Source organism: Dermacentor variabilis, chromosome 3, assembly GCF_050947875.1.
Source record: "Dermacentor variabilis isolate Ectoservices chromosome 3, ASM5094787v1, whole genome shotgun sequence".
Lineage (NCBI taxonomy): Eukaryota > Metazoa > Arthropoda > Arachnida > Ixodida > Ixodidae > Dermacentor > Dermacentor variabilis.
Window position 1 is genome coordinate 164,206,613 of NC_134570.1, and position 24,198 is coordinate 164,230,810.

The 24,198-nt window shown below is 50.3% G+C and overlaps 1 protein-coding gene across 1 annotated transcript in view; it reads left to right on the plus strand.

Annotated features, from left to right (window-relative positions):
- The window catches only part of LOC142576489 (uncharacterized), a 54,899-nt gene extending 31,885 nt beyond the window's left edge, over positions 1 to 23,014 (plus strand). Inside the window, exons 7-12 of the mRNA XM_075686633.1 lie at positions 4,968 to 7,020; positions 7,919 to 8,035; positions 9,612 to 9,789; positions 17,722 to 17,925; positions 18,885 to 19,117; positions 22,791 to 23,014. Coding sequence (XP_075542748.1) covers positions 4,968 to 7,020; positions 7,919 to 8,035; positions 9,612 to 9,789; positions 17,722 to 17,925; positions 18,885 to 19,117; positions 22,791 to 22,960 — 2,955 coding nt within the window. The 3' untranslated portion in view covers positions 22,961 to 23,014. The remainder of the gene's footprint in view (positions 1 to 4,967; positions 7,021 to 7,918; positions 8,036 to 9,611; positions 9,790 to 17,721; positions 17,926 to 18,884; positions 19,118 to 22,790) is intronic.
- Positions 23,015 to 24,198: the final 1,184 nt, after the last annotated feature.

Consider the following 24,198-nt stretch of genomic DNA (forward strand, 5'->3'; position numbering starts at 1 on the left):
GGACGGCGACTTGCGCACGGCACGCTTTTCGGGCCAGCGACCGCCGGTCGCCGCGGAAGAACGAATGCGCCCGCTTGTTGTTTCAGTCGTTTGAAGCGTTATTCTTGAATTCATCGCCTAATGACAGCGATATGACTATGGTAAACTTTTGATGGGTCATCCTGACGAATATTTTCGTAAATCGACTCCGAGATAAACTAGCGGAAACACTCTAAACAATGGTTATCATTCAGTGGCATGAATGGCCGCGCGGCTTTGGCCATCCATATCGCGGCGGAGTAGGGTACGCGAAAAATTTACGCAGCACAGGCAATTCATGCGTTCATTTCATAGGCGTGATATTTAAAAAAAAAAAGCTTGGTAACGTAAGCTCCCATGTATATGGTGGTTGTTTTACAGTAAATCCACCACTATCGAGGGCACCGAAAGCACTTGAGCCAATGCCACTACGCGAGACGCATTCTGGGCTTGCGTGAAGAGTCTGTAAACGAAACAGTGCACGCACTTGTACTTCGCTAGCGTCCCTCCATAATAAACCATCAGCATGCAGCATGTACGTTTTACCAGAACTAAGGGGCCACATGCTACGCGCATAGTTCGTATTCTATAGAAGCCGCGAACAAAGCCCGCAAGTTACGCGATTTTCTTTCGTGTTGCTGGCTGCTTATATATACTGCACAGCGGATGCCGACATAACTTTTAGCAGCGGTAAAGTGATATATTGTTTTCATTCGAGATGTCAGAAACTAAAGGGTGGGCGCCTCAGCATGTTTTTAAAAAATCAGGCCACATTCTCCAATTCATGTATGAGAACCTAAATTTTTTTGCTTTGACTGGAAATCATTTCTTATGCGCAATTTTTTTCTTCAAGAAATTCGCAGCCGGTGTTCCAAAATTACCGACACTTAACTCTACGGAGCTGATGAGCTTCTAGGCTTGCGAGTACTAATTATTGAATGAAAAATAATTGTTTAGATATATGTAGGCGGAATTAAGCGTCCGCGACTGGTACGTGATTCGGAAAAGGAAAAAAATGGCCTCGGACATTACCCTCGCAGTAGTTGTTGCGATCCGGTGGTTTATTTTTCTTATTGGTGAGCATAATTTGTAGATAAATGCAGCTCCAAACGGCACGCCAGTTAGATCGTACTGAACACGAAATTTAACTTGCACTAATTATGTGCGCAATGTACTGTGGTCGATAAACTAACACCATGCATGAAAGCTCACTGCGCCGGTTAATAGAGCCCGCCAACAAATTTTTGCGAAAATCATTTCTTTTTTCGCTCGAATTCAGGCAAGAACCCAAATTACCCGCTGGAGAAAAAATTGGAGGACGCTTAAGCTTCGCCTTCAAGAGTGGAACGCGACAGCGTTGCCGTCGACCCGCCAAAGGGTGTAAGACAATGCGCTCAGACAGTGATCACATACGAGGCGCCCCGCATCGGACTCTGCGCCCACCTATCACGCGGTGAGCGTCGAGCAACGCAGCGTTCGGCGCGGCAACGAAACGCGCGCCTGAACAAACGGAACGAAGCAAAGAACTCGGTGTCTCGGAGGGGGAAACGATCTACGCCAGCCAAACGTCGTGATCGGCACGGGCAGAGAGATAGATAGATAGTAATCTAAAGAAAGGAACGGCGCTTGATTCTGCAACCCGTGTGGGAGCACGGCGAAGCGTCGTCAGGGGAGAGGGAGTCGTGTACGCGAGGCGCCTGGCACCGGTCCGCGCACAGCCCCAATGCGCGCGCGGCGCGCCACCTGTCGGGGCAGCGCCGTACATTGAGAGGAGGGGGTCTATTGTTTGCCGCAAGATGGCTCTGCGTGTGTGGTAAGCGCAGAAGAAATGTAGCGGAAACGTACTTCGCTATTCGTGTAAATGCGACTTCTGTAAGTTACATGCTCATAATTACCGATATACACCGCAGTATAACTTTCTACGGCTAGTTTCTAAGGCAACACCGCATTCACTAGACGCGCTTTTGTACCGCTTTCAAGCATCTAACTCGTGGCTGAGTGGTAGCGTCTCCGTCTCACACTCCGGAGACCCTGGTTCGATTCCCACCCAGCCCATCTTGGAAGTTGCTTTTTATTTATGAAGTGCCTGCCATGATTTATCGCTCACGGCCAACGCCGCGGACGCCGACGCCGACACCCGACACCGACGCCGACGACACCGGCTTTTCTGCGACACGAGCTCCTTAACGCTATCGCGTTAAAAACAGACCGCACGACCTCCCGTTTTCTTCCGGGGATTGCAAACAACGCTAGTCCTTTTCCCGTCTGCTGCTCCCTTGAGAAACGGAGCAGCCATGCATTCATCCGGCAAAGGAAGCTCACCTAACTTGCAAGACGCACGTGCGCCGTGATCAACGCATGGCCCGTAAATGGCGGCCGGAAAAAAAGATAAACAAAGATAGCTCGAATGAGTTTCATATCGTCTTCTTGACATGAGGGTGAGCTGATAGGTCTCTCGTGCACGCTGCAGCCAATCAGCGTGCGGGAAGTGCAGGCGTGGCAACAGCGAGAAGGAAAGAGAGGAGTACAGCGGCGCAGGCGAGGATGCGGCGGCAAAGATCTAAGCGATACCCCCGAGTGCGTGCAGCTGGCTATGGGCAACACCACCTAGATAGAGCAAGGCCTGTTTACTCCTATCCGTGACGTCACGCTACCTGGCCCGAAATTTCCATTGACAGATCAGGCGTGATGAAAGCGGTGGCGTCAAAATCCCTGTTGCCTACTCAGGAGCATTCCCACTAAATTCTATGGCAGTCGGGTCAGGTAACATGATGTCATGGAGTGAAAAGGCCTTATGCTATCTAGATGGCGTTCGTATGGGTCGATTCCTGGCCGATCCCCCAGTATGAGCACGTGTCACTGTGGCACAACTGGTACAGAAGCATTAGATTTACATATGTACCGTATTTCTCCTTGCGTTCGCCGCACATGAACATTGTTCCCTCGGCGAGCACCTTGGACCACCTTACAACTTGCTAGCCACGCTAGTTGGCACGTCGTCTACCCGCAGCGTTAGTTTAGTTGCTATGGCGCTGCGCTGCTACGCTCAAGGTCGCGGGTTCGATTGCGTCCGCGGCGGACGCATTACATTGCGGCCAAAAAGAAAAACGCGCGTGCACTTAGGTATAGGTGCACGTTAAATAACACCGGTCAGGCCAAATTAAGTGGTAGTCCCGCAAGGCGGCGTACCTCATAATTAGAGGATGGTTTGGGCATGCAAAACCTCACAGCTTATTTCTCTTTTTACTTCCTTCATAAGTGTGGTGTAACAGGAAACGAAATAGTGGGATGCAAGAACGGAACAGAAAAGAGCACTTTTCTACTCTTTCCTAGCAATTTTTTGCTTCGCATTGTTTCTCGTGTTATTACATCATAAAAGCCATAAATCGGCTTCCTACCCGGGACAGAGACAGCGACAGACGACGAGTACATGCGCTTGTCATTCGCTTCTACTGCTACATCGCCGACTCAAATAGCTTCATCTTCTCTAAACAGTGCTACAAGACACCTTAACACAATGAACCCCAAAATCTTTTCCTCGAAATGGTTTCATTGCTTTATTTCTTTTTTTTTGTATGGCTTAGCTGCACACCAAGAGAAATATTAAATGGTTTCTCTAAAAACTAAGCGAGATACAATAGATCAAAAAAATATTGTTGGCGAGCTGGTTAAAGGTAAATGTAGGGTCCATAACTGGTGCTTGGTACTTACTCTGACAAGGCAAATGTGTGCTCTTGAAATGCACCTCTACGCACATAAATAAATAAGATTGCTTCAACAAAGGAAACAATTTTTGCATTGACGAAAATAGCACAACCACGTGCGCTAAGATATGACCGACGAAGCCAACCGGCTTTGTCACGAAAACATCTGCTGCTGCTCACGGATGACATTTTAGCGAATACTACAATTTAGCTGGTAAATTACTAAAGCTATATTCAAAGGCCCCGACCAATCTATGAATACGTCTAATTCTTCGAGATGGTCTTGTCAGGTAAGATTATCGTTGAGCTGCCAATTAAAACTCTAGGCCCTTCACCTTTACCCTATATGGTGGCTCAGTCGCTTGAAGCCATTAGTTCTGAGAGGGAGAAAGATGACTGCTGTCTTATTTTAAAGTGCGCATATGCATACGCATAAACACGTGCGTAAGAGTAGGTTTCAACGTAATTTCATGAACTCAAAGAAACTGCTCGCGATCTATATTGCAATATGCGTTGAATAGGGGTGTTTTAAGCGGATATGTCATGACGAGTGACCAGTTTCAGTTCCATAAGCACAATATTTGTTCCGTAGTAATGAACCAAAGTCCGCTTATCGTTGTATCATATATTTAGGTAGTCACACACATAATATCTGATATAACTGATGTTCGCCGCTCATTGTACGCGTTATCCGGCCACTGAAGCTGAATAATGTTGCGAGGGGGATGTTGAAACACCCACCTATATCAATTTCGTCCCACGTTAGAGAGCCCGATGTAGTGAAGTTGAAGTTTCATGATTATGTTTGATCACACATTTCAACATGCAATCATACAAAAGAAAAAAATGCTGCTTGATTTATTCGGTAAGGCTAATGACGGGTCTCACATAAAAACGAATAAAGGCATCGACACTCACACATGACAAGGCAATAAAGCAATTGAATGCACGGGAGGATGCACATCCTGACGTAACTTGGAAAAAGTACAATAAAATTCAAATTATGTCAAATATGGTGTAGTGCGTAAATCAGCAAGATTCAGTCAAAACAGTTTATGTAGTGCCTTGAGCTGTAGCGGCTGCCGTGGCCCTAGCTTCTTGAAGTCAATCGTTCATCGTAGGCCTCGAAATCCTTGAACTACATCGCCTAATAAGCACTACAAATTGCCGAAAAAATAACGCGAAAAGATACCTTTTATCGACATAATTTGCTTCAACTCTGAGCATGCAAACGCGGTCGCGCAGGTGGAAGCAGGCGAAGGCGCCGAGCGGTTGCCCGCACCGCCAAGCCAAAGCACCGCGGCAGCAGCCGCGCTACCCAAGCCTCCGGTCCCGCCAATGCCGAGCTACGACGCTGGCGCCCCGCGTCCTGTGCCTCCCGCGGAAGCTCCCATTGCGCAACAGCTAAGTGCGACGGCTGTGCACTCGGCGCCGCCACCACATGAGCCGCCTTCACAGCCGCCACCGCAGCAGCAGCAGCAGCAGCAGCAACAACCAGTACCTGTGACAGCGCCGCTAGTTCTCACCCTCGAACAACAGGCGGCAGTGCTGACGGCCGAGTCCGAGGGAAAGCCTCAATCCAAGTCGGAGTCCAAAATAGGTGAGGCCGCGCCCCGCAAGCAGGAACAGTCAAAGGAAAAGGCCGAGGCCGCTGAGAAGAAGCCCGAGAAACAACCAAAGGGCGAGGCCAAGGCGACGGAAGGAAAGAAGGACTCCCCTTCCAAGGAGCTCCGCAAGGCAGCCCCCGTCTCTGAGCCTTCACTTGTCCCCAAGCAACTGCCGAAGACCAAGGATGGCAAGGGATACGGGTCCCCCGATAAGAAGAAGACCGATTCGCTCGAAAGACCAGACGCCAAGGGCGACAAGAAAGGTAAAGAGAAGCACCCGGGCAAACACAGTGGCAAGCATGTAGGCAAGCACGAAGCGGACTTCGCCTCAAAGACGGCGACGTCCAACGTCGCTGCGACACCGTCGACCACCATGCCTCCGACCGTGAGTGACCCGACATCGGCCACGACCTTTCCGCCTTCGACGGCTGACAGCAAAGAAAAAAAGAGAGAGGGTAAGGAGAAGAAGTCCAAAGACAAGAAGAGCAAAAGCAAAGACAAGAAAAGCAAAGGCAAGAGTAGTAAAGAGAAGAAGAAAAAGAAGGGTTTCTGTCCCTGGCTAAGCAGCAAAAGCAGCAAGAGCAGCAAGAGCACCAAAGAGAAAGGGGTAGGCAAGAGCAAGGAATCTACTGCAAAGGAGGCGATCAGCCGCAGCGAAGCCAAGACGACGGAGGCCGGCAAGCACAAGTCTAAGAAGGCCAAGAAAGGCTCCTCTAAGGAAGGCAGCTCGAGGTCCAGAAGCAAAGAGAAGGCCAGCAAGACTAAGTCTAGTAAGGAGAAGGTGGGCAAAGGAAGCAAGGAGAAGGCGGACAAAGGCAGTAAGGAGAAGTCGAGCAAGGAGCGGGCCTCGAAGGAGAAGCATAGCAAGGAAAAGAGCAGCAAGGAGAAACACAGCAAGGATAAGCAAAGTAAGGAAAAGCAACAAAGCAAGGAGAAGCACCACAATAAGGACAAGCACGGAAGCAAAGAAAAGCACAGCAAGGACAAGCGGAGCAAGGAGAAGCTGAGCAAGGACAAGTCGACCAGCAAGGAAGGCAAGAAGGGTGGCAGCAAGGAAAAGATCAAGAAGAAGAAGCACAGCAAGGATAAAAAGCCCGGAGAGTCCAAGTCCGAATCGGTTGGTGGAGGAGGAGGAGGGGGAAGCCATAAGCGTGACGCCCCTGTGAACGCGTCAAGGTCGAGGAAGTCTTCAGCGGAAGGGCCTGGAGGGGGCGGGCAGACAAGCGTCTCGAAACATGACAAGTCGAAATCGCACGAGCGCTCGTCCCACAAATCGCCTTCGGGGTCGAGCAGCCATGCCAAATCATCCGGCAAGAGCTTGAGCTCGTCGACTGTTCCCAAGCGCAAGCCCGACAAGGACAGGGGCAGGTCGGACCTAGGTGTGGCGGGCAAGAAGTCCAGCTCCGGGGGCGGCCACTCCGTCCGACGCAAGGCGCGTAGCGCTAATAGGCTCTCTTCGGGTGGCGGCGGCTCGGACCTGTCGCTTGTCGTCGGCAAGACTACGTCCCGCACCGACCGCCAGAAACGTCGCCGGCGCCTGTCTAAGGTGCCTCACCGGGCGCGTTCCGAGACGCCGCACACGTCCGACCTGACCTCCAAGGCACTTGAATACGCCGCCATCGGCGACCAGCAGCTGGTGGTTGCTCTGCTAGGAGGTCTGGCAGCCGACTCCAAAGGCGCTAATCTTGAGAGTACGTAGAGCGTTGAGTCGTGGTTCCGGTTCGTGCCATTCTATGCGAAAAACGGAATATGCTTAAGTAGTGACAACTGTACATCCTAGGCCAGACATGAGCCTTTCTGAGCGAACAAGAGTCCACTGTCAGATGCGTACATGCTCCATGTACATGGGCCAACATGACTGAACTATATTATACCTCTCTGGATAGACGAGAAGGGGGGTTAACCGAGGGGCCCGATTTTTATTAGTCATATAAGAAGACAACAAACACTGACACCGAGGACAACATAGGGGAAATTAATGAAATAAGGAAACGATAAATTAATGGAAATGAAAGTGGATGAAAACAATGGGTAGAATCTTCTATAAACTCCACTTTAATCATTTCGTGGTCGCAGACGCTAGCTATATTTGTAATCTGCGAAGCAGATGCACAAAATTTCCATAACGATAAAAATGGCATTTCAATGTCCCACATGGTACATAAGTACCATTTTTATCTTGGAGTAAGTCGCCAGATTCGACGTGATAGTGATGTTAGGTAATTGACTAATTTAGCAGCGACGTTTTCTTCCTAACGGCCTGCCAACATGGTGATGAGTCACGTAAGCTAAAACGCAAACCACAAGATATCAAGCTTACTTTTGTTCCACGCAGAAGACATCTGCCGTGAGTCGCTTGATCACGTTTTGCCGTCATGTGCTGACATGTATGTTCATCACTTCGTTTAGGTGGGCTCGGTGCGTAATCGGTTTGCCGAAAAGGCGTGGGCAAGCAAACCTAATAAATTCGAAAAAGGAAAAATAAATAAACCTTTGTACATAAAGGGCTACCGGTTATGACGTGATTCTTCTCGTGCTCTGTGTGATTCTGGCGTGCCTGCTTTCTTTTTCTTTCCCATTTTCACTCAGGTGCCGCCATTTACTCATTTGGGCCCCGTGAGAGCAAGTGGAAGTGTGTAGGCAGGATGCCAAAGCCCCGCTACGGTCACCGGGCCGTCATACATGAGGATTACATTTATGTTGTCGGTGAGTCGAAATGAAGACAGCTAGCACATACAACATCATGAGGGTATGCACGGGGATCGAGCTTTGCATGCGGCGATGTGGCCGCCACTGAAATCTTCATTCATGATCATATGTTGGCAAGGCGTTGGGCATCTAACGGTACATGCAACTTGTTGCTACCGCACTACAACTCTTCTTGCAGCTATGAGGAGCCCTCTCGACATTGGAGCAGGAGAAAGGCTGGCCCAGCCGAACGCTCAGTATGCCCAGGGCAATCGGAGTAGCCACATCTTCGATAATCTGTCGAATTGCGGATTGCTCTGACATTTCGCAGGGGATAGCGCTTGAGCGCGTTCAAAGCTGAATCAAGGCGCTTTGAATCGGCGAGGCTAATATGTGTGCTGAGTATTCGACTTCAACCAGCCGAATTTAAACCGCGCCACAAGAGCGCTCCAGAGGGCTAGAAATCTGCCAGTTGAATGTAGCATAAGTGCCCATCCGCGCTTATTCCGTGGCTACGCGTATCAGTTGCAGCCAAGCACACTTGCGATGGCGTGCTGAACATGACCTCTCCTCGTCCTAACATGCTGGGGGGAGAGCGATATCCGGAATGCTGAGGACTTTGCAGTGTCGGTGATGGTGAAAGAGGAAACATGACTAGAGGTTGCGTTTTTCATTGCGCTCACGCGCATTATGTCATTGCCTGTAAACGTCCTCAGCTGTTCGGCGTCTTAGAGGGCGACATTAAAGAAGAGAACAAGAAAGTACTTAGGCAATTTTTTTTCTACCTAGTCCACCAGCAGCGGCACGAGAGTACACAAGAGAGATGGAAATGAGAGGTTTGTTTTCTGTCTACAGTTAACGCGCTGTTGTCGCACTATGAGTACGTTTCAACTGGTCTTGATTTTCTTCTTTTTATGCGCATGTCGAAACAGTGTTTTTTTTTTTTTGCTGCACCAATCTTTTTAAAGTTTGCCTGTGGCAGATAGCACAATTCTAACCCTTGATCTAAATTACTCGATGAGGCGGCCATTACTTGTACGAGAAATCAAAATGTTCAATTCAAGAAGTAATGTAATTACGATAATTAGAGTTTTAATTAATTGCTTTACGCCACACATTTCAATCTACGAATTATAGCCTAGTGTCAGACTAATTGACAATTATACGCCTTCAACATTTTTAATGTAATCACATAACCTTAACTTGCGCTGTTCTCCACTACGCTCGCAATTATTGATCACTCACGGTAATACTCCAACGGGGCACTGCTTACGTGCTATATGCATTACATGACCAGCGTAACCATTCTTATTCCTGTCCATTTTAACTATACGTAATATCAGTAATGCCAGTTCGCTATCGAGTCCACGATGGGAAATCACACTTATAGCGCGTACGAAAGGTAAACTGACTGCATATCTCTTCCTCCTTTGTTTCGCTATGGTCCGAAAACCACGCTTCTTTAGAGATCCGTACCGATATTTGTTTCTCAACACCTCGAAACTTTGCATCGTACGTCTTGCATTACTCGGAGGAGTCCAGGGACTGCCGCTCCGTACAGCCTTGACCCCATTTATTTTCCGCATCCGTGCAGGCGGCTTCGAAGTGCGCAACGACGCCAGCCAGCTGGCCACCGCAGCATGCTACCGGTTCAGCCTGGCCCGGAGCTGCTGGGAGACCATGGGCAGCTTGCGACGCGCACGCTGCCACCACGGCGTCGCTGTGGTTCTCGGGAGGGTGTACGCCGTCGGTGGACAGTCCGTGGACGAGGGGTATACGCATCTGTGTTCGCAAAAGGATACTGCGGCGTCGCACTAAAGAAAATAAGCACCGTAGTGTATTTCGTAGCTCACGTTCGTGCGCAAAGCAGCGACCGCTATAGTGCATCACCACTTACAACGCTTCATAATATATAGGCTCGCGTATTTCCGACCTGTACAATTCGTAGAAAGCATGCACTGACCTATAGAAACATTCTCCCTCTATTCTGCCTTGCACATCTGGTGGCACGCTTGGGTTAGCCTAATGTTGTGACCTTCGCCCTCTTAGCGCACGCTAACAACCTCTCTCGCGAGACAGTGCTCCTTTACGCAGCCCGCTCTCACTGGTGTTCATGTGGCGCACTGGTTTGCAATGTCTTATGTTCGAGGGCTGTGGCTCGGACTTCCAATTCCGAAAGTCTGCGACTATCTCATCTGAAAGACTGACAATGCTCTGTGCGCTTTCAGCGGTTGCGCTGAAGTTATCGATCACCTCAGCTTGTCGCACAGCGATTATCACTCCCACACATTAGTACTACTGTGCCACCGGCCTTTTATTAGTACTTTTTTTTTCCTTTTTGCAACATTAAGCGTGCGTGTGTGATTGACATTCCGCAGATCCTTATGCCCATATGCCTTAGGAAACCCCTCTCGTTTCTCGATTGCTTTCCCCATCCCATGCGTAGAGCAGTCAATCAGACGTCTTTCTGATTGACCTGTCTACGTTTCTCTCTCTCGAAACTTCATCCATTTTCAAGCTCTCGGAAATCATTTTTTATGGTTGTAATGTCCCTCCGATGGCCACTATTACAAAGGAGCTATAACACCATTTAATTGCGGTGGCATACAGCAGTGAGGCTAGCACAGCTGTAGAAGGCTCCGTGTGGTGACCTGAATTGTCTGCATTGTTACATAATGACTTGCAGATAATTGAGCACTTACCACTGATCTTTTTTTTTTGCAATCAACCTTCATGACAAGGTTGCCTTTATTGATCCCTGTGCATTCACAGGCCATTTCCAGAGATGCTGTGTTCTTTAGAGCATTCATTCGAACAGTTGCATTAAGTAATTCAATTCCCTCAAATTAAACGCCATCCTTTAAAGCGTTGCCAGAATATGATTCGTCCATTTCACACCTTGTCCGAAAGTAACGCTTTCGAGCACTTCTTTTAATGGAAGTTCTTAAGATAGCTCTAATTCATCCACGGACACTTTACTTCGCGAGCACGTCGGTTAGTGTGTTTCCCTCATTTTCACTAAACTTTACCTTGGTAGCATTTATAGTTTTACGAAGGCGCTGGGCTAAATACCGCGCCTTTCGTAAAGCACACTCCTAACGCTCCACAGCGTTTGTATATGTTATGTACTGATAAGACCGTAATTCACACGCTTCGAATTTACCCTATACACTGCTTATAACGTTCCCTAATTATCACGATGCATTAACAAGGTGCCCGCTTTAATACACTCAGGATACCGGCGATGTCTGCTGAAAAACATCTTGTAAAGCCAGAAAACAGCGAAGAAAGAAGCACCCGCTATTTTTCGCAACGCTCTTAATTAGGCTCTTAACATTACATATAGGTTGCCCCACTCCACATCCACCACAAGCAAGGTTGATGTAATGTCTTTAAGGGTCACTGGGAAATAGCCGATAACGACCGTGCGACGCTTTCGAACACTTGCTTAGTTAAGAAATTACCTGACACGTTTGACACTTTGCGCACTCACGCATAAGATGATCCATATTCTTTCAAAACTTCAACTTTGTGGCACGTTGAGTTCGTTCAGGACATTGGGCAAACTTCTTGGGTGGTTCATCCTATACGCTTACAAAATTTCGGAGCGAAAACATAGGTAATTTTCCACAAAGGGCGTACACTCTTCAAACTGTCACCACACGTGACCCATAATATTGCCCCCATTCTCTTTAACATACAGAACTGATGCCACGCTTGATTGAAGCGTTTTGTATAACGCCTCCAAACAGGCAGAAAATCCTGATTGAGTAACTTTCTTTTATCCCTTCATCGACCCACACGCTTTCAACATTTGCCCGCACAGCACCCTTATAGGATGCCCCGGTTCTGTGTAAACATAAACTCGGTAAACGATCTAGTTATTTCAGAAAACAGCGAAAACTGGTATATAACGTTTTCAAACGCCTCTAATCACACTAACAGCTTCGCTGTAAAAATGGACAGAAATCATCGGGAGATGATTATCTAAGCCAGGTGACAGCTTCGTTTCGTAAAACTATAGCGAGAATATCCGTCATTTGTCCTTAAAAATCGCCTGGTACCTAATTGATATCGCAGTCTTTTCTTTCTCGAAGCAGAACAGAAGCGTTCACAAAGCATCTATAACATAATATTGCTTTAGGACTGGCCGATGTTTCACGTCCGCCACTCATCATTGAAATTAGCGGATTAACCAGACGAATTCCGCGGCGATGGCCGGTCGCTGACTTTGCTTACATCAGAGAAGTTGCTTACACACAGAGGCCGTCCGCTAAAGCAATAACACAGGCAAAAGGTGACCCCGAGATGAAGTTGTCCCGCCAGAGGTGCTGAATGTCATTTTGTCTCGCTCTGTGTACAGAAATCGCGCTTCTTCTATTATTCACCGAAGAATATGTGTACGACGTGAAAACTCGGTCTGTATAATTTTTGTTGTATGTTAATGATTTTGCGAGAGGTTTATAGAGTAGCACTGAAGATCGAGGTTAATGTTCTCGACTTCCACAAAAGACTTACGCAATCGGAAATTTGTTTTTTGTTGTCGACAGCGGGTATGGTTTTACACGGAGTGCGGGATTCTAGTGATGAAAAAAAGTACTTCGATTCTGTGGGCACAGCCGAAGCTTTGGCGCTCTTTGTTCCAAATTAACGCCATCGTAGAGGTCGAGGGCAGTATGACTCCTCAGTTTTACTGTCAACTCATGTATGCGGCAAAGTGGCACCTCTCGCAACATCTTCAATAGAGAGAGAGAGATAAAGTAAGATGTGCTATTTCTCGCAATCATTTAGGTCGCATGGCTCAGCGCCTTGGGGAAGGGGACACGTAGAGGAAAGAAGAGAGAGGAAGTCGGGGTGGTCACAGAGCCCATGGGTGCCGGCAGAGGGTAAGTGGCGCATTTACAAGCTAGGCGCCAGCCCCGTGCCCTCCAGGAACCTAAGGATGCGCTTAAAAGCGGAGCTGTGGGGCCGGCCGGGGAACAGAGGTTGCGCTGCTGAAACAGCCGGAAGGCCTACGTGCCGAAACAATATGAAGAGAGGAGAGTACGCAGTGCAGGAGCAAAATACGTTCTCCGGTGTCTCGGCCTCGCCGCATGCAGATCAGGCCGACAATGGGACCAGACTCATGCTGTACCTCGGAGATGACGTCCAGAAGCAGCCGAAATGCATGCACAGCAGGAGCGGCTACTCCTGCCTTGTGAGACCGCAATCAGAAAGGGGATGGAAGGGGGGGGGGGGAGACAATCTCGACGACAAATCAATGAGGCGCCGCCATCCAGGTGAAGGCTGGAAGCAAGGAATACGCCGACAAAAGAAGACGTGACGACGCGATGTTCCAGCCACAGGTCAGCACGATGCAGGCGTGACCCAACCCCAAGGGCAAACTGCAACGCAAGACAAAGAATCACCGTCCTCGGCGTGCTCTTCGACGGCCACAAAGTCGCTGCTTTAGTGGAAACAGGAGCCTATTACTCGATCATGAGTGGACCCATCGCAGCCCACATTAAAAAGTAAGACTGCATGGGAAGGCCCTCAAATTGGGACCGCTGGAGGAAACCTGATAACGACGACATGTATCTGCACGGCAAGAATTACCGTTCATGACCGCACCTACCCGGCCACCTTTGTTATACTCCAACAGTGCTCAACATTCTCGGTATGGACTTCCTGAACGAGCACGGCGCAATCATCTACCTGAAGTCGAAATCGATAACGCTGCCTGAAGATCAAGCGATACCGAAGTGTAAATAATAATATTTGGGGTTTTACGTGCCAAAACCACTTTCTGATTATGAGGCACGCCGTAGTGGAGGACTCCGGAAATTTTGACCACCTGGGGTTCTTTAACGTGCACCTAAATCTAAGCACACGGGTGTTTTCGCATTTCGCCCCCATCGAAATGCGGCCGCCGTGGCCGGGATTCGATCCCGCGACCTCGTGCTCAGCAGCCCAACACCATAGCCACTGAGCAACCACAGCGGGTGAAAGTGTAAATCTCGACGTCCTAGTGTGCTCGAAGATCAAGTCAGCATGCCGCTTCGATCCAGCATTGCCACTTTCATCGGCACAGATACACACGCATACGTAGAAGGCGTCATCTAGTGCGAACAATGTCTATTGATCGACCGTGAAATTTGCGTCGCAAGAGGGATCGCTCTACTGCATGGGGGAAAAGCGAAAGTAATGGTGACAAACTTCAGGGATGGTTTATCCCCTCCCACGGACAAGCCACGCACTGGATCGGCTCTGCAACGCTAAATACTTCCCGTCGATGGATCTCAAGAATGGCTGCTGGCAAACAGAAGTCGACGAAAGGGATCGCGAGAATACCACCTTCATCACGCGAGACGGCCTCTGTGAGTTTAAGGTAATGCTATTCGGGCTGTGCTCGGCGGCTGCAGTGGCCCTGCGCCTGGTAGACACGGTGCTAGCAGGGTTTAATTCACCGACTTGTCTACTTGAATGACGTGCACCGGCAATTTAGACGATCACCTTAGGCGGCTTGAGGCAGTATTAGAGGCGATCAAGTCATCCGGACTCACCCTGAAGCCGGAAAAGTGCCGTTTCGCTTACGAAGAACTTCTGCTTCTAGACCATGTCATCAGCAAGTCTGGAGTCCGTCTCGACCGACAGAAGACAGCTGACATCGCTAAGTTCCCGCGGTCCCTCGACAAATAGGCAGTGCGGAGATTTATTCTGCCTATCGCAGGCGTTTTGTACGAGGCGTGTCAAGAACTTTGGCGCCATTAACCCGTCTCACGAAAATTGACGTAGACTTTCAATGTGAAGCACTCCAGAAAAACGCATTTCCGGCGTTGAGACAATCGCTGCAGTCACCACCGGTGCTTTCACAGTTCGACGAATACGCCAAGACGGAAATCCACACTGATGCAAGTAGCGTAGGCCTTGGTTCATGCTTGCTCAAAGGAAGGATGGAGTTCAAAGCGTAATAGCTTACGCTAGCCGGTCACCCTCGAAAAAGGGGTTTCTTGCCGTCATTCGGACTATGGTGGAATTCCGCCCTTACCTATACGGCATGCAATTCAAAGCGGTAAGCGACTACCACGCCTTGTGTTGCCTGGCAAACTTAAAGACCTTCTGGTGGCCCGATGGGGCTTCAGACTCCAGGAATTCTACATCATCATTATCTAGAAGTCCGGACGGAAGAATTCTGATGCCGACTGCATGTAGCGCGCCCCTGGATGACGGCGCCTTCCTAGAAACAATATGCCCAGACGACTTTGCCGAGCAGCAGCCAGCGGACCCGGAGCTAAGAAGCCTTGCTGACAACTTGGAAGGCAAGACTGACTTTGTCCCGAGGGTGTGTAGACGCAGACTGCCGTTGTTCTTCTTGCGAAACGACGTCCTGGGAAAGAACTTTTCCCCAGCCCGCGCTAACTCCTCCTCGTTGTGCCTGCGGCACTCCGGCCGGAAGTCATGCACGCCCTGCACGACGATCAGACAGCCGGACACTTCGGGTTTTACCGTTCACTCGCAGTAATACAAGAGAAGTATTATTGGCCGCGCCTCACCGCCGACGTCGTCCGTTACGTCAAGACATGCCGTGATTGCCAACGGCGTAAGAAACCCCCGACAAGGCCGGTGTGATTTCTACAGCCGATCGAGCCTCCTTGATAATCGTTTCAGCAGATCGGGATGTATTTGTTCGGATCCCTTCCGACGTCAACGTCCGGAAATAAGGGGATCCTCGTGGCGACGGGCTATTTCATCCGCTTCGCTGAAACGAACGCTCTGCCGGAAGGTAGCGCAGCCGAAGTGGCGAAATTCTTCGTCGAGAACATCCTGCGGCGACATGGCGCCCCAGAAATTCTCATCACCGACAGAGGAACGGCCTTTACAGCAGAGCTCACCGAAGCCCTGCTGAAATACAGCCAAACAAGCCACAGGAGCACAACTGCCTACCACCTTTGCCGACATGCCAGCAATGGACGTCGACGTCGAGCACAAGGCATGGGATGACGCCCTGCCGTACGTAACCTTCGCTTATAACAGGACAGCGCAGAAAACAGCGGAAATCGCGCTGTTCAAGCTTGTTGACGGAAGGAACCTGAAGGCGCCTCGCCTTCGCTCAGGGGGACCGCGAGCCGCGACCAGCACGACAAAGGACCAGTGGCGCAAAGAACATAGACCGCTTTAATTTACGATATAATGAAACACTCAAACAATTGCCGCAGCCTCGCGGCCAATAGCAGAAAAGAACAAGGAAAAGAAGCAAGCAGCAGAACAGCGAGGCAACAAAATATACAAGCCAAAGAGAGCGACGAAAGAACGGCCGTTACAAACCATCAATCAACACAATCTTTCGGTCGATAACAGAATGCATAAAGCGCAGAAAGCAAGCAAGCAACGAACTAGGTGCGCAGAGACAGTCCCAAAAGCGAACAACAAGAGTACTCTTTCCGCGGACACAATGCAAAAACGCTTTTCCCCCCGCTCTGCGGCACGCTCAGAGAGAAACCTAGACGGGCCACGCCCCACCAGCGCCTCCCCAGGCCCGCGCCCCCGAAAAGCCCCGAGTGCCGTCTCCGCTGCCTTCTTATCGGGCAGCCGCCTTCCCGGTAGTGCCCGCGCGAATTCTTACGATAACGCGATCGGTGCGCATGCTCCATGCGACGGGTGCCGTTGTGGTGCGCATTTCAAAGGCTTCCCCCGTGCACGCTGCAGAGAGGACCCCAAGGGCCCGACAACCTGACGACGAATTTCGAAGCCACTGCCACACATCACGGACGAAGGGAATCTCGACGTCGCTGCCTGTCTGCAGCACGCCGAAGAGGCCCGACAGCTCGCCCGTCTGCGCATCTAGAGCCAGCAGAGGATCGATAGCCGGCAGTACAACCTTCGACGACGCGACGTGGAATACCAGCCCGGTGACCGTGTTTGGGTCTGGACTCCGACACGCCCACGAGTACTTAGGGAGAAACTGTTACGATACTATTACGGACCTTATGAAATCATCCGACGTATTAGCGCACTGGACAATGAGGTCACGCCAGACAGCATTTCGCAATCACAGCGGCACCGCGCACGACCTAAGTCGTGCACGTGGTGCGTCTTAAGCCTTTCTACGCCCGCTGACGACTTTCGGGACTTAGTTTCTTTGCGGCTCTTTCTTTAATGTGCGTGGCTTTGTTTTGGCATGCGTGTTTCTTTGCAGCATTGGGACGACAGCGAAGAGGGGTAAATTGATACGTGTACATTTTAGCTTTCTCGGGTGACTGCTTTTCACCAGATAACAAATGTTAAACGTTGTCACTCAACGCAGGACGCGTCCGCGTGTATATAAGAAGTTTCATTAATGTTATCTGTTGTTCTAGACGCTGTACCTTGTCAACGAACATTGTGTTCTGACTGTAAGCGCGAATTGTGCACATGGTCCACAATTCTGGAACTTTCTGGAATTTTCGCTGGAACTTTCGATGACTCCTGCTCTTGACCTGTTGATCACGTTTCGACAATCGCCGACTTTGTTCGCTGTTATGGTTGTGCTTTGAGTGTAGCCTGTTTTTGTGGGCACAGGTTCGCCTTATAAAAACTGTTTCCTCATTCATAGTTTCGCTGCTGTCTTCTTCGCGGTCTCCACTACGGGAAAATACTCCTCATTTCTAGTTTTGAAGCTCTTGCCAGTGCACGTGAGCATGATTTCTCTACTGCGCACACGCCACGTGACCACGTACCTCTCCCAGGTTCATGGATTCAGTGGAAGTGTACGACCCGGACCTGGACCGATGGTCGGAGGTGACTCCTCTATGCTGCGCCCGCATGGCAGCCAATGCGGTCGAGTTCCGCGGACAGATGTACGTCGTCGGCGGCCTCATGATGGTTCCCGGCCACAAGAGAAAAGTTTGCATCGTGCCCGACACCATGTGCTTCAACCCGATGGACGACACGTACGTGCTCTGCGCAAGCAGTAATGGCACGTCGGCTCATTTATATGACTTGTGACGCATTTTTACTTCAAGTATTTTATATATTTTTGTTGGCGCACGCCCGCTGTAGAGCTCTCCGGGACGTTTTGTGCCAGCTTTGGATTGAATCGCAGGACCGAGAAAGGAGGCTTGCACATCCGCAACTTGAAAGCCTCCAGACTCATTATTTTTTTTTACCGTGCTCGAATACCGGTGACAAACGCGCGCCCGGTTCCTCCAAAGGGCTGCGGACGCTAAACCCGAACGAGAATTGTGATAAGGGCTATATAGTTACGTGCTTTCGTGGAAACGGTCGCTATCGAACGTGTTTTTACTGTCGCAGTTCTGGTGCCGAATTCACAGATTTCATTCAAAAGCGCGCTTTGCCATTGGCTCACTGCCTTCGCTAATAATATGGCCATCTTCAGGATTGACTGAAATTCGCTGTTGCGAACAATCCTAGACAACTTTTAGGGAATATGGGCCCTGTTGTTTAGGCTTATTAAAGCGGTCCCATCTTTCCGTCTACTGAAGCTTTGACTTTGTAGTGAGATTCTTTTCTGTCATTTCACAGTTTCCCTATACGTGTTCATTTATGTCTTGAAGACGTTGACCACAGCTTTCGCCTAGTTGCGCTTCCAAGGCGGAGACGTGAGCTCTACATAGAATACTGTTGTATCAATCGTGAAGCGACCTACGTTTATTTTATGCCATCAACAGCTCTTCATTGCCTTCATGCAGGGAACGAAACCAAACCTCGCTTATTACGTCTTTTTGTACGTTCAATCACCTTGCTCTTCTACAATAACATATCGTGTGGCTTCCCTCTATGCGACATCCGAGTGCTGAGTTGACGTAGACGAAAACACTAAGGTTTCAACGTGTGCGAAAACATGAGCGAACATGTCGCGCGGTTTCATTGCGCGCCATGTTCGTCTTAGGTGGCACCACAAGGCGTCCCTCCCCCTGCCCATGTGCAACTGCTCACTGGTGGCTCACCGCGGCCGCCTCCTGGCTGTGGGTGGCTTAGTGCGCGCGCCGGCAGAGGCGTCGCCGCATCAGCAACCCATGGCACCCATCGGCGATGTGCTCGAGTACTCGCCCGCCAACGACTCGTGGTCACGCCTGAGCATTATGCCAGTGCGAGCACACAGCGTGGGACTCGCGTCGCTCGGTGAGTGCTATATGGACTCCGACGTAGATCCAAGTAGCAGAACAGATGGCGATGAAGGTACGGTGACACTACTTTTCAGAGCACTGAGTGGGGCGTACGTCGGGAGGGAATCATGGATTTAAGATTTTTCAATAATACGTGTCTCTCTACCGCGCGGTGCCGGTAACGTACGGGCTCTTGCTCATCAATCGTTGCTTTAAGTGCACGTTGACGAACAAGCAATGTAAAACTTGCTACCGTAAGTGAAATGCTGCATACTTAGACATTTGGAAAACATGTATGATGCCAGGTTGTGCAAACACTAATAAAATCAGCTAAGCACACAGCAATGATATATTATAACGTAAATATTCCTTTAAAGACTGTTTAGCGTAAGCCGACTTGTGCTCTTACTGTGGTATCCGAAGTTACGGCAAATCGCTTCCGCGTTTCAGTACACACGGGGCCTTCGGAGTTGTAGCGCCCGTTGCCTCGGGCCCGGGCCGCAGGCCACAACTCGCGCCGCGTGCAGCGCCCGTCAAGAAGGAGGAAGTTAGTTGCTGGCCGCGCACTTTCGCAGTGCGACATAAAAAAATAAAACAGTTCAAAACCCAACGCTGCCGAAGCTGGGTCTTCATCGCATTAGCTCCGACTATCGTGGCCTTCAGTTCTTAGGCCACCTAGCTTGGCACCTCACAAGGTATCCGGCCTGTCGCAAGCAAAGTGAAGGTAATTCAGGACTTTCCTCCTCGACTTCACTAAGAAGACTCGGAGAATTCCTAGGCTTACTGAACTTTCATCGCCGCTTTCTTCCGAAGTGCGCCAATTTCCTGAAGCTTTTGACCGACCTACTGGCTATCAAAAAAGATCCGGCTGCGCCACTTGAGTGGACCGAGAAAGCTGCATCTGCCTTCGCTACTGCCAAGAAAGTGCTGGCAGACGTCACCATGCTGATGCATCCCGTTCCTGATGCCCCAATTAGTCTCATCAGCGATGCATCGAGCTTGGCAGTCGGCTCAGTTCTCGAGCAACACGTATCTGGTTGGCCGCTTCTTGGTTTTTTCTCGCAAAAACTGAAGCCACCTGAAGTTAAATACAGTACATTCGGTCGGAAATTCCTCGCGGTGTACCTCGCCATTAAGCATTTTCGCCACTTCCTGGAGGGCCAGGACTTTCACCTCGTCACAGACCATAAGCCCCTGACTCGGAATCACGGCAACTACATTTCACGGGAGATCCGCCAACTGTGCCTTATCTCCGAGTTCATAGCGGGTCTACATCACGAGTATAGACTGGAAAATGCTGCCGCTGATGCAATCTTCCTCATCGATGCCCTGGCGTCCCAACCGCCAGTACAGATGGAGGAGCTAGCAGCCGCCCAGCGCAACAACACTGAGCTGCACCGCCTTCGTTCCTCATCCACATTCCTGTCCTTCACAGCAAGACTGCATAACGTGCAAGACATCCGCTTGTGTTGCTCGACCCTTCGTGGCTTTGGCTTTTCGTCGCGCAATTTTTTATCAACTGCACAACATGAGCCACCCTGGAATTCGTGCGACCCAGAAGCTAGTCACAACTCGCTTCTTTTCGCCTAGCATCAATGCAGACGTCCGTCGCTGGGCGTGAAGCTGCCTTAAATGCCACCATGTTAAATTTCACCGCCATATCGTCACGTCTATTTCTCCATTTCAGCCTCCAGACGCGAGGTTTTCCCACGTCCACCTCGACATTGTCGGCTCTCTCCCAACACCAAGTGGTTTCCCCTACCTGCTCACATGTGTGGATCGCTACACCCTATGGCCAGAGGCGTTTCTCATTCGAGACACTACGACAGAGACAGTTTCTACGGCTCTCATGAGCGGCTGGGTGGTGTCCTTCTGTCGTCACCATCGACAGAGGCCACCAGTTTCAGTCGGCCCTATTCACCGCGCTTGCCAACATCCAGGGCGTTCGACACATCCATACGACCGCCTACCATCCTTCCGCGAATGACATGGTGGAATGATTTCATTGACAAGTGAAGGCTGCCCTCACCACTTATCAACCAAGGGAAAGTTGGCTCGTCCACCTTCCCTTCGTCCTTCTGGACATCCAATCAGCACTGAAGGCTGACCTAGGTTGCTCTTCGACTGAACTTGTCTACGGCGTTCCCCGGCACCATCCCGGAGAATCCTTCGCGCCGTCATTGCCACCGTGCACTCATGATGCTTCCACCTAGATTCGGGAGCTGCTCAGCACGTTTCGTAACCTTGCTCCTGTAATTACTGCTGACCGACGCCACTGGTGTGTATTTGACAGCCAGGATATGGACTCCTGCAGCCATGTCTTCGTTCGTCGTAACCACGTGCGTCCACCCCTCACCCCGACCTACGATGGACCATTCCGGGTACTCTATCGTACGCCTAAGACGTTCACTCTATACATTAACGGTCGCAAAGACGTCGTGACTGCTGACCCACTCCAACCTGCCTATGTCGCCGCTCTTGCGCCCGCGATCCCTCCACTCAACCTGGCCTCGATTCCTTCATCACTCCGGGCGGTCCCATCTGAGCAAGTTCACTGGGCGGCTCACCTGGTTTCCACTCCTATACACGAGGGGGGCGGGGGGGGGGGGGACAGAACCCTGCGACGCCCTTTGCCTCGAAATGCGAAAACACCCGTGTATATAGGTGCACGTTAAGGAACCCCAGGCGTTATACCTTTCCGGAGTCCCTCACTACTGCGTGCCTCGTAATCAGATGGTTGTTTTGGCACGTAAAACCCCATAACTTAATTAAGTTTAACGGTGAAGTCCCATGTACACGTAAGCCACGCAATATGTGCGTGGTCACATGTGGTCATGCGTTTCACAGGAGCAAACTTATATTATGTATTGTGAGCACCAAGTGTCCAGGGCATGAGCCTACTGGTGCGCTTTACAGAGCGAGCCAGCGGAGCTTGCTGAATAAGCTCGCGGACTGCTGCGCAGAAGCAACTTAATTGCTTAAGCCTGAGCAAGCGGCGCAACGACCGTTCCGGCTACCCACTTATTTCAATGTGTGCGATAGCTGATAAATGTAATTGGGACCTTCCCTTATCTTGTCCCGCCATATCACGCTTCTGTTCTCATATCTCCTTTCATGCTTAACATATAGCACACACTCACACTGTTTGGCGTATCTTAGCCTATGCTCAGTTATGTCATACTTTATAGCAGTTCAGATGCCATCTGTACTTAGCGTCTGACTTCGAGCAGAGCTTGTCGGGGAATCGAAGCATGTTTCATCCAATTCAAAATGATCAGCATGATTTATCATTTTCCTTTTTACGCAACAAACGTGCTAGTTACTGGGTAGCTATCTCCATGTGGTGGCCGCGTAGCACTCGCCGTAGCGTCGTAAGGAGAGAAAAGGACGCCTATAATAGAACAACCCGCCGTGGTTGCTCAGTGGCTATGGTGTTGGGCTGCTGAGCACGAGGTCGCGGGATCGAATCCCGGCCACGGCGGCCGCATTTCGATGGGGGCGAAATGCGAAAGCACCCGTGTGCTTAGATTTAGGTGCACGTTAAAGAACCCCAGGTGGTCGAAATTTCCGGAGTCCTCCACTACGGCGTGTCTCATGATCAGAAAGTGGTTTTGGCACGTAAAACCCCAAATATTATTATTATAATAGAACAGTATAACATGCAACTTAGCAACGTTATTGGTATGCAGGCGATGACATCTACATCCTCGGCGGTCAGTTAGCGGACGATGCCGGAGCAGCCACGAAAAATGCCTACCGCTACAACCCAGTGACCGACCGTTGGGTGACGCTGCCACCGCTACCGATGCGACTGAGCCAGGCGTGTGCCGTCACCGTCAGAAAGCACGCGTTCAAATAAAGCACACACCGAGACGTGTGTGCTCGTTGCATCGTCGTCGGCCAAGCCAAATTTAATAAATTTCTTGCAACGAAAAGAATACTTACTGTGCGACTGCAGGGGCACATTGTCTCAGATTTTTTTTTTCATCGATACAAATACCAACTATGTGCGAGAATAAGCACACGAGTAAATTTTGTGGGAGACTGGCTTAACCTAACCCCAGCGCCCTCTTAATGGGCCTCTCATCAGGCCCCAACAAATTTTGGTAGGGCCTCATGAGAACCTGATGAAAAAAATTCACCGACGGTTACGATACTCCCTATTGCGAAATTCTGGCGAAGCTCTATACGTGTTTTCATTTCGCGCGTCAATATTTTGCATCATGATTAAATAGATACACGGTTTTTATTAGGAAGAGAACGCTGTGAGTAGCGTAGCCATGGCGTGGACAATCGGTTTCGTGCGGCACATTGCAAATGGAGCGAAGTGTGGCGTGACCGCCTGGCTAATCGGTAGAGGCAGCGCGTGAGTGCCGCGTGGGTGTGATTCACAGTACCCGCCATACAGCCCATGCGTTGCTTTGTTTTCATACAGATGGCGTGCGCTACTCTGGCACCATATCGCAGCTATCGCCGCCACGCAGTCCGTATCGCGCGCCGCAACGCTTTTCTTCGCACGTTTTCGTTCCACCAATGACGAGAGCGGCCGTTCGTCGTGGGGAAATCGTTCCACCAGTGTCAGTGGCGACAACACCCAAGAGAGCGTCACATCGAGCCTTACTGCTAACCGCTCGCCATAGTCGCTTGCAGGTGCAGTGATCCCGGTCACGCACGCTGGTACCATGGACTGACCTCAGTAGCTGACGCCGCGGACAAGCGTAGTCCTCTCCACCTCACGCCAGCCTGCCTCCTCCCCCCTTCGGAAGCTCAGATGACATCGCCCACGTGGCTGAATATGCCGTGGCCGCCGGCAACTCAGCACATGCACAGGTCGTCTCCCCTCCATGCCTCCACCCCTCCTCGGTTCCCGCCTCATGCTCTCATTCTAGCCTCCTCCTCCACTTTCCTCCTCTCGCACCCTTTTCTTCATCTACCACTGCGCTCTTCGTTAATTCGGTTACGAGGTATTGCAACGCGAACGCTCAACGCAGGAACGGGTGCCTAAGAGCTGCTCTCTAAAACACTCGAACTTGTAATGCGGCGTCTAGGGAACGTTCGCACACAACGGTCGCAAAAATATTTATTGATTGTTAGAGA